This window comes from Pygoscelis adeliae, unplaced genomic scaffold (genome assembly GCF_000699105.1).
Source record: "Pygoscelis adeliae isolate BGI_AS28 unplaced genomic scaffold, ASM69910v1 Scaffold41, whole genome shotgun sequence".
NCBI classification, from domain to species: domain Eukaryota; kingdom Metazoa; phylum Chordata; class Aves; order Sphenisciformes; family Spheniscidae; genus Pygoscelis; species Pygoscelis adeliae.
In genome coordinates, this window is record NW_008824373.1 from 366,891 (window position 1) to 377,882 (window position 10,992).

A 10,992-nucleotide genomic window follows, 5' to 3' on the forward strand; every position below is an offset into this window, starting at 1 on the left:
CAACCTTCATGGGGGAAAAAAAAGAGGAGACCTTAAACCTAGACATTCGGAGACAGCTTTTATTATATGCTTGTTTCCATTAAAGGCATACTTCAGCAAAACCATTTGGCTGAGAACACTAAATACGATGTGGTCTGAGGTCTTAGCAAAAAAATAGATTCCTGCCAATGCCTAAGATTTTGGAAGGGTTACCCTTCCCAATTTGAGTTCAAAATCAATATGAGAATGTGCTTTATAATCCATCTGCATCATTTCATGTAACTGTTCTTTTCTCTTACTTATATAAGTGTACCTGTACTAGTGGCAGAGTTGCTTTGGCCTTCATCTGAATACTGGCAAGGATACTGCAGAGGTTCATCAGCTCCTGGAAAGTACTGTGAAAAAACAGCAATGATTTGATAAAAAAGTAATTAACGATTGTTTTAAAATTATTTAAATAGTACATCATAAAATAATTTCTAAATATAAATTATGTATCATGTTTATAATAATTTATTTAGAAGAGAAATAAATGCAATTATTTTTAGTAATACATTAAAATACATCTATGACTATTTTTACGAATTTCCCCAAATCTGTTATGAGTTAGTATACCCCTCCCATAAGGAGAGGAACGATTTCCCTTCTCTACTATAATAATTTGATAATTTTTATCAACAAGAGAGAGAAAACATGCAAGCCCGCCTTTAGAGTGTGATAAAAGGCATACCTTTTATAATTCAATTTCCCAACTTAATAGGTTAAGAAAGGATTAAGATACTAAAATAAATTTTTATACCCGCATCAAGTGTGACATTATTTTAACAATTTCCTCCATAGATGGTCGTTGTGAGGGATCCTTGGACCAACAGCGGGTCATTAAACTCTCAATTGGTTTAGGTAAGTTTTTGATCAGTGGTGGTCGAGTACCTATAATTGAAATTACAAAAAAACCCTTAATTTGTTAGACAGACTATAGGACGACTGACAGTGACTGATCTCTCTCTCCAGTATTTTGCTAAATAAATAGAGGAAAACATATAGTTAATTGTAGTCTGAAAGTACTGGCCTGTACTTAATTTTCTCTCTTACAAACAAAAAACTAACAAAAAAGTTCCTTTGCACCACATACAAGTTACAATTACATACAAACAAGTAGAAAGAAAATTAAGCCTTTCCTTCAGTAGTGGTTTGAATAAATTCACTGACTGACCAAATACAACATATTACAATGGCTATGAATATGTTACCACTTTCTGAAGATTAAAACTCTAGACCAAACTAGGAAGCAAGTAGTAACAGTCTTTGGTTTCTAACACTGTATTCACAAGAAAAAAAAAGAAACAAAAAAAAAAGGAAAAAAAAAAGTATTTTTGAGGGCTGATTTCGGTCTTAAGAACTTCCTGAAAAATTATTAAGCACTGGAAGTACCAATTTCAGGTGACTTTTTAATGGCCTATATACATTTTTAATTACCTGTTTTTTGGTTCAAGTTTCTACTCTTTTTACTATTTCAACAACGAGTACAATTAATGGACATCCAGTTGTGTTTAATACATGAGATGTAGTGACATTTTGCATAGAAAGCAGCAAGTATTTAAAAATGTATTAACCATAACAAGTAATACATGAAATAAGAGTGCCACAATGGTTTCAAGTGAGATGAAGCGCACTAACACTTCCTTCCTAAGAAGGAGAAGAGGAAAAGGGAAAAAAAGGAAAAAGAGAAAAAGAAAAAAAGAGAGAGAAGTTTTTAAAGCAAAAGTAGGCACAGATAGGGAATTCGTCTTCCCCGAAAGGATACTCACGCATCTTACCAAGGCTTTCTGATTTATGACTATTACATTTATGCTTACTTTTACAGTTAATGCTTTTATGCTAGGCACTCATCGCTCCTAATCTCAATGACTCATGTCCTTGAGAAACTGAAATGGAGAATCTCTTTCTTCATTTAAAAATGCCATGTGCAAACATCTATCTTTGTGCATTATTATGACTATAATGCTCACCCATCCTATCACTGTCTGCCCTTTTCTCTTCTTCACTGAATAGGATGCCTGTGCCCATCTTAAGCTTCTGTCATTTAGTACTGAAGCAATGACACTCAGGCAGAGTACCGGCCTTCATTGCTTGTTTGTTAATTACATCTTCCACGAAAATGGCAGTGTCTAACTATTAAGTCTTTATGACAAAAATGCGTATTTAATGAAGTATAAAACGGAAAAACTAGTAGTTTAAAGCTGCACAGTTAAGAGTGTTTAGCAAATTTATAGGTCAAATACACAACTTCAAATGTAATAAAGTACTTTCAACTCACCATTGTGAACTGCCCACATTATACGGAAAGCTGGACCACCAATCTCATCAAAAGGTTTCCTACGGGTGATTACCTCCCAGAGAATAATACCCCAGCTGAAAACGTCACATTTTTCACTGTAATTGCTACCTGGAAGAAAGCCATCAATATAATTTGTCTCTTTTCTATATAACACATTAAAAAGAAGTACAGTTTGAGCTGATAAATAGCTCTATATGCTTCCTTTCACTTCACATTTATTTTCCTGAGAAAAAACAGTTTTCTAAGGCTGGCTGATTCACGCTAACTTAAGTCTGAAATCATTTGACAGTAGGATCGTTAAGAATGCCTCTCTCTGGAAATCAATCCTTTTCACTTGGAGTCATCCTGAAATGATAAAATATGTCAGTTTTCTTACATAATATAAAATGCAATTTATTAAGTTTCAAAGATCTCTTGCATTCAGGATTTAACTGACTATGCTTGCTTCCTCTAAATATTCTTCTTCAACTCACTTCTTCCATATTAGTCACAATATGCCAGCCAATAACATTTCTGTCATATCCATTGTTCTTTATTAATTACAGGTCTTTAGCAGAACTAGTAAGTTACCATATGAACAAATCAGCAGATTCCTCAATTCCTCACCATCTTATTTCCTCTCTGTTTATTATTCTTACTCTTTTTGTCATGTCATTACTTAAAGTTCTTTGACCATAAGTTCAGTATTTCTAAGACTCCTGTTAAAGTTGCAGAAGACACGTAGGTGATATAGAATAATGAATAAAAATGTTCAGAGACTGCAAAGAAAGAATGTATGTTCTGTAACCATAACTCATGCAAATACTAAAAAGAAATGCGAATGGCTAATGGCATGATAATAAATGCGTGACTATAAATGATAGAGATTTGCTCATCTGTCTTCAAACAAGGATCAAAATTGGCATCGAGTGGCCAAGAGATTTTTTTGTTAATATATAATCAGAAAGCACCATTAAGACAAATAATTTCATAAACAGTGAAATTAAAGCAGCCTAGTTTCACGTGGATACCCATCATGTAGCATCCGGTTGCAACAGGCTCCACACTACCTATGAGCCATCTTCCTCTGCCCCCATACCTCTGACAAACTGTGCAAGGAAAGCAGCGTGTTCTCAGGCCAGTTCTTGCAGACCAGCCAGTTTGCAAGGCAGACAGGAGAGACAGGCTGCAGCATGAACCACAAGTCCTCTCTAAGTGAACGCACTAATTTGGACTTCTCCCGGCTACTGATTTTACAAAACTCTTTAAGAACTGGGCATCTCCAAAACTCTTTACACCTGTATCGAAGCAGCTGAATGGGCTAATGAGTGCAAAAGCTACTGAAGGGGAATAGCAAAGTCAGCTTTATCAGTCAGCTTTTTTCCAAAGGTGCTGGGAAAAAAGGTATTTGTTAACAATAGCAGATTTCTAAGGGAAGCAGAACGGTCCCTCTCGTCTATGCAGCCACAGCACTTCCGTGAAACACTGCCTATGACAGGGAAGTAGTGTTATTCTCCTGTTTGAGCAAGGAAATTCTATTCTGTGGCTGAGAAGTCTTGGACTAATTCTGAAAACTGAGAGTCCAAAAGAAATGAGAGAGTATTCTGTATTGTTTCGTTATCCCAAAGCAATTTTAAAATACTTCATTCTAAAGGGAGTTCTGAGACTAGAGCACTTGCTCTCTTACACTTTATCCTGACCTAAATTATATTGCTTTCATTTAGATCGTTTGATCTGTACAAGGCTTTAGGTGCCCTAATATTTAAAATGGGGGGAAAAAATCTTAATATTAGGGCAATTACTTTCATGAGCACTGTGCCATCTACAACAGATACTTCTTGTGCCTTTATTGTTCTCAGCCAAAAGTGTTAGAACGGTACTAAAATAATATTAGCATTTATTCCATTGTTGAATTCTGATGCAGCAGCATACACAAACAAAAAATTTTAGCAATTTTGATATTTGACATGATAATTTTAGTAGTTTAATGACTGTTTCAAGAGTATCTTGGTATGCTGCATCATAGAAGATACTAGATTCTTTTCTTTCCTTGATACTTGTATAAAGATTTGTGTCATTATCAGTAAATACTTTCAGATAAAAGTACATAAAACCAACTGTAAACTGAAGGCTTTTGCTGCTGTCCAACAATAAATTTGCAATACAAGATTTCTTTGTTCTGCCTAGCTGAATTCATACACCAGAGGAATTAGGATATGCACCGTAAATCCCTACTACAATATACTTATTTCAAAATCTGGTTTAGATTAAGATTTTTCACTCAAAAAAATCTAGCTTTAACATGGATTGTCCAACTGTTTATTTCTAAAAGAAAAAGTTCTCTCTTATTTATACAATTTCATTTAATAGTAAACAAATGTTAAGAAAAGAAGCATTCCTAGCTAGAGTTAAAGAAATAGAGTAGGTGCTTCAATATAAAGTGACATAATGGAAAATTTTGAGGCACCAGAATGAAACAGATCACCCTTGGGTGGGTCCTCTAAGCAATATGCAGGAGAAAAAGGTACCTCCAAAACAGAAGCTCCAAAGGTTGCGTTCAGGAGAAAACACCCCCTAAAAACATATATGGACATATATAATTTGCTGCTTCTCTCTGGAATAAGGACAGTAAAAGAAAAAAGGCCACTTGGATCCAGAATCTGGGAAACCACTGCAGCACTTAGACACTTGCCAAATACATCAAAACCAGGACACTTGCTTCCTAAAGCAGGAAGATGACTTCTCCAGACCACTCTGCTAATCACAATGATAATTTAAGGTACTGACTGGCTAAAAGGCGTTTAATTTGCAATCTAATATTGACTGGACTATTCCTCTGATAATCATGCAGCAATTATACCTATCTAATTATCAAGTGTCATCAGTCTTCCCGAGCTACACTCCAAGAAATAGTTTGTTTTCCTACTTAACTAAATCAACTGTTAATAACAAGGAAAGAGGAAGTACATCCAATCTCTAGATTACACAAAAAGCAGATGAAGATGGAGTTACAAGAAAATGGGGGATTGAAAATGAAGGCAATTATGTTCAATTTAGAGACACTAACAGGGAAAGTCTAAAGATAAAAGCTGATCAGAACAGGGAGTGAAAGTAATGACAGTGTATTTAAATGTCAGAAGAGTTTGAAATGACTTAAGAATCTCGGAAACAGCACAATCCTGGGGAAATAGCCCTCTGGCTGTGTTTTACTTGCTTATAAAATAAGAAACAGCAGCTGTCTAAAGGTACTTCTTATGTAAATCTCAGCAATGACACAAACAGAGGTTCTACATCTTCATGTAATTAACTAATACTAACATGATAGAGTCAATTCAGTGCTGCTCTTCGAAAATCTCACTAATTATTTGGCAACATACAATCATACAGATTTTTTAAATAAACGTTAGACTTCGGCGAAGAGTCTTTCAGCTATTACCTCAAACTTTAGTACACTGATTGAAATAAAGTAAGGTTACATGATGCTCTTTTTCTACACCAAATTCATTCACAGTTGCATCCCTAGAAAGAACAGATAATATTGACACTGTAAATTATTGTTACCTTCAAAAACTTCAGGTGCCATCCAAGCAGCACTTCCCTTATTGTTGGTCATGTGTGTTTGAATATCACAGGCTGTACCAAAATCACAGATTTTTAGAACTGTCCCCCCAGCTACCAGGAGCAAACTGTCAAAGAGCAAAAAAACAAATTAAAATTGTAGGATGAAGTAGTCTGGTAATAAACCACTGATTTTTTTTATCCCAACAACTATCATTCTAGTATAGTTGAATATCTAAGGCTTTGCTTCTCAGTGCTTTAGTTTTATGATTTGAGAAATGAGGTCACCTGTGCCTAATCTTAACATATGAAATATTTTAAAATAATCAAATATATATTGTAATTTATTAGGATTTCTACATGCTAGATTTTAAATAAATATCTTTAGCCATAGTAAACCATTAAGCATATATTGACAAAATTAGTCTTTCAGATGCCAGAGGCTGAAAAACAACAAGTGCTGTAACAATTCTATCAAAAGAAGAACCATCAAGACTCCCATTAATGTCAGTCAACATAGCTATTTATTTAAATGAAAGCACTTGAAGTTACATGTTAACAGCTCTCTAAATCAAAACTGGGGATATAAGAAAGAATTCAAGATTTAAAGTGTGGCTTCACATTATAATTTTATCTGGTAATAACTGCAGGCTACCACCAAAAGGGTGTGATCCTGCTGATCCTCAAATCTCTGTTTCCACCTAATCTGAAGCTGTAAAATGAATCAGATCAACAAGCTGACTAGGCAGAAAACTATTCATTTTTGTTTCAGTGGAAAGTGATGGGAGATTCTGGCAGGGGTAGTAGAACAGGCAGAAGGAGGGGATAGAGGAGGATGGCCACGTGGGGAAAGAGCTCTAATGTATCAGATTAAATATGACGTTAAAACCAAGCAACCAAACAACTCCCCCACCTAACGTTCTCTTACTGAACACCACAACCCATTGTAAAACTGGGCCATTTTAAATGCCTCTGATTAGAAGTCCTGTCCCTATCAAAATCCTCTTCCATGATGCAGGGCAGGAGCAGGACATTTTTCCAGTTTAACAGAAAGTAACTGAGTACAGTTCATTTCCTGTACCATGCACCATCATTCTGTAACTGAAGTTTCACATGCACAGCTTTCATTTAGAATATAGTACATCCAATAAAGTCACTATCAACTGGTATTTCTTTCAAAATGCAATGAAATTATTATAAATGATCTTAAATTCCAATTGTAAGCCGGAAACCTACTTTGGTGGTTTCAGGTCTCTGTGGATTAGAGCCTTTGGTTTCATACTGTGGAGATATGCCACTCCTTGGGAACACTGTAAACACCAACTCATGGCATGTGCAGCAGTATAATGAGGCAGAGGTTCAGCACCATGCAGCACTGCAAAACAAAGGCACAAACTAAAAAGAACTTTATTGCATATTACAACAGATACAACAGAGTTAACAACATACCAGTCAGAAAGCTCTATGGAATCTAAGGAATTATCAATGCCTCATCACTGCAACTGAAAATATCCTTCTGCAGACTGTTAAAATAATGGAAATGTCAAAATATTTTCTGCTTTTTAGTACGTTTTTCATAATTTTTCATGTTAAAATTCAATATGAAAGGTGTTGCTTGTTCTTAGCTATCTCTGGTAAAGTCTTTGTTAAACAAATGCTCAGGGAATTTACAAGTTAAGGAAGACTCTTTTCAGATGTTCCACTGGAAAACCTTAAGTGACTTGTATAAAATATAACAAACTGATATAAAGAAACAAACCAGTGGACTGAAAAGTGGTTTTTAAAAGCACACTCCTTTCTCCTTAAAATTATTTTAAGAATTTCAAAAAACTACAGAATGGTTGGGGTCAGAAGGGACCTCTGGAGGTCCACCAAGCAGGGTCAAGCAGGCCACCTAGAGCCAATTGCCCAGGGCTGTGTCCAGGTGGCTTCTAAGTATCTCCAAGGATGGAGACATGTATGAAACAACTTTATATTTTAGATCACGTTCGCCCTAACACTAGCACTTCAGCTCCAGGAAGACACTATGTTGAAATGATACTCACCATTGTACAGAGAACCTCCTTCAGCATACTCCATAACAAGACACACCTTTCAGGAGGAAGAGGGGATAAAAAATAGGTATGTTTTAAATGTAGGGGCGGAAAACAGCTTTTGTAAACTGAAAAGAAAGTTCTTTGAGAGGAACTGCAAAGTCTTCATACCTAAGCTAATGGAAAATTTATCTATGAGGTAAAGAGTCAGTCTGAATGGTACATGTTTATGTCTAAGAAACAGAAATCAGTTTTATACTTAGGTCCCACTGTAAGTTAGGAAAGAAGAGAATGACCTCCCCCCCAATCTTGAAAAGCAAATGCTGTCTTCAAACTGCAAGTCATTTGCCTTTTTTTTTTTTAGTGGCTTACAAAAAATTTTAAATACCATGTCAAAAGAATTTCACTAGTACTAAGGAAAAAGGGATGCAGCATTATTTTAACCAATAGCCCATACTAGAATTAGCTAAGGATACATCTGTCCTGTCACAGTACTTGCTTTTCTGCTTTAAGAATTTGTGGGACTGTTTGCAGCTGTAGCAGAAAGAAAGCAAATCCTGAAAATTGCATATATGAGAATAGGAACTGATTTACAAGCTATGAATCATGTGTTGCTAATGTATTTTCTTTTTCATATTGCTGATTTGCAATTAATAGGACTGTAGATATGAATGACAGTACATATGCAATACACCAGATGCTGTTCTGACAAACTGAAGTATAATCAGTGTTTAGAAACAGCATTTGGGGTTTTCTTGAAAGAATTTATTTCTCATAGCAGGGGAAAGAAAAAACAAAACCCTGAAAATATCAACCAACCTACATATCTGTATATTTCCTTATTATGGCTAAAACATACAAAATATATATAAAATATACATTTTTGTATATAAAATACACATTTTGTGCATTGATGCTTGCATATGTTAAGATAGATACCTTTCGCCATACTGACAAATCTATAACTTACTGGGTTTAGACAGGCTCCATATAACTTGACAATATTGGGATGGTTTACTCGCGACAGTTGTCGAAGCTGCAATACAAATCACACTTCATTTCAAACCACGGGAAAAAAAGGCTACTGCTTTATTTTCACATCTATAATTCATACACCACAACAGCAATTACAGTTTTATATATCTGCATAACCCTAGACGGTGATTTTAGGAATTACAAGACTAATATCCCTGTTTGCATTTTAATTTATATAATTAGGTTTGTGTCTAACTGGAACTGTATTTAAAAGAAATTTTAAGGAAATTAAATTTAAAGAAAATATTTTTTTCATGGTGTAGTAAAAATCACTCAAGTCATAAACAGTGTGCAACTATGACCTCTATAGGTTCGGTGCTCTTCCTGGAGCCTCCAGTTTTGGAATCCCGATTGTCTGACTTGATAAACAATCTGAATCATATTGGCTTTATTCACAATACAGAAAATTACTGTTCTTAAAAAAAACCCAAAACCAACCAACCAAACCAAACAAACAAAAACAAACCAAAAAAACCAAACCAAACCCACAATCCTATAAAAATAAGCCAGCCAGTTTAGTGTTCATGTGACATTGTTCCAAGAACCTACTGCTGCTCGTCCTAATTGACAACCAGACTATTTTGCACAGAATTCTTCTTTACCAGTAGGTAGTAGAAGAGAAGGAAAAATGATTTTTTTTTTCCTTTACACAGACTTCTGGGGCTGCTTATGCTGTTCGTTGTCAAGGGAGCTAATGTTATTTTTTCTGTACGCTTCAGCAGTTCTAAAAAAACAGAATGGAGTATCACAACTGATGCTTGCACTTTGTAGAGTTTCCTGAATCCCAGTAATTACTGGAAGTATTTCTGGGCTTATCTTCTCAGATCTCTTTCAAACACAAAAATGCTAAGAGACTGATCAGATCTGCTCAGTATTAAATTAGACTCAGATTAATAACATTAAAAACTTTCCATGGTAATAAACGACATATAAATACTTACACAGAGAGGCCTATTACAAATATGCTTCCTTTAACCCTTCAGTGTGTTACATATTTAGTTCCAAAATTAAGAGATTTATTTTTAACATATTTTGTGTATCTTGAACATCCTAGATTCTTACTGACTAAATACTAAGCAGCACGTCACAATATATCGCATTTAAATAACATGGCTAACTTTTGATTCTAGAAAATGTTATGTATCTTGGGAAGTTTATCGGTATATCTGAACTACTCAAGATCTTTCTGCAGAAGTAGACGTTAACGGAAAGAACGATTGCCCTTAGATGAGTTACATGTATTAATAAACTTATATGCAAGAAAAAATAATGAAGTGATTACAACTGCTGAAGAAACTAAGAAACAGTTTCAAGTATGGACCTGACCGTATGAAGAACCTACGCTGTAGCCCCTGGAAGTCTTAATCAGCTCCAGGATTTTGGTGGGTATTTCAGCTGCAGCCTGACTCCACACCGGGACACAATCCAGGAACTAGTGTTGCCCCGACCTGTGTGCCCTGCTCTCTCCCCCCTTGCCTTCCACTTTTCATGGGAAGCGAACTAAAGAAGCTGCAATGTGCTCTGGCAGGTGTCCTGTTCTGCATGACAAGGGGTTCAGGCCTGTACTGGGTACCACAGGCTGCATTTACCTTGCAATACAGACATAGCTTTTAGTACGCTAAACACACCTATGAATTTAAGAAAACAAGCTCTACCAAACCCCACGTTTTCCAGCAAACTTACCATACCTCTACAATGAAGGCTTTTCTTTCAGATTCACTTTCTATTTGTTTAATGGCTACATCTTTAGCTCGCCATTTTGCCTTGCAGACCACACCAAAGGCTCCTCTTCCAACAACCTAGAACAAGATAATATGAAACACTTGAGTTAAAACTTGAAATGGTTTCATTTGCTGTGCAGGACTTCACAAACAGAAAAGGAGTTTACCTTAGAAAACTAAAGACACACAGAATTGTGTTTTGCAGCAGCAATTTAATATTATGCTGTCAAAGCATGACTGGAGCTTAGCTGAGCTTCCTCCAGAGATCATTTACAGAAGAAATAGGAAAACACACATACAAAACAGGAAATAGGAAAACACACATACAAAACATTTTATTATTAACATA

At 35.5% G+C, this 10,992-nt stretch overlaps 1 protein-coding gene across 3 annotated transcripts in view; it reads right to left on the reverse strand.

The window, feature by feature from the left end:
• The window catches only part of MAP3K7 (mitogen-activated protein kinase kinase kinase 7), a 33,918-nt gene extending 23,195 nt beyond the window's left edge, over positions 1–10,723 (reverse strand). For 2 of the 3 annotated variants that reach the window (XM_009320124.1, XM_009320123.1), the window contains exons 1-8: positions 10,611–10,717; positions 8,858–8,923; positions 7,900–7,945; positions 7,091–7,229; positions 5,858–5,982; positions 2,297–2,425; positions 779–909; positions 293–374 (exon numbers count right to left, since the gene is read on the reverse strand). In XM_009320124.1, coding sequence (XP_009318399.1) covers positions 293–374; positions 779–909; positions 2,297–2,425; positions 5,858–5,982; positions 7,091–7,229; positions 7,900–7,933 — 640 coding nt within the window. In that variant the 5' untranslated portion in view covers positions 7,934–7,945; positions 8,858–8,923; positions 10,611–10,717. Of the gene's footprint in view, positions 1–292; positions 375–778; positions 910–2,296; positions 2,426–5,857; positions 5,983–7,090; positions 7,250–7,899; positions 7,946–8,857; positions 8,924–10,610 lie in introns of all 3 variants that reach the window. The other variant, XM_009320125.1, reaches the window with a different exon arrangement.
• Positions 10,724–10,992: the final 269 nt, after the last annotated feature.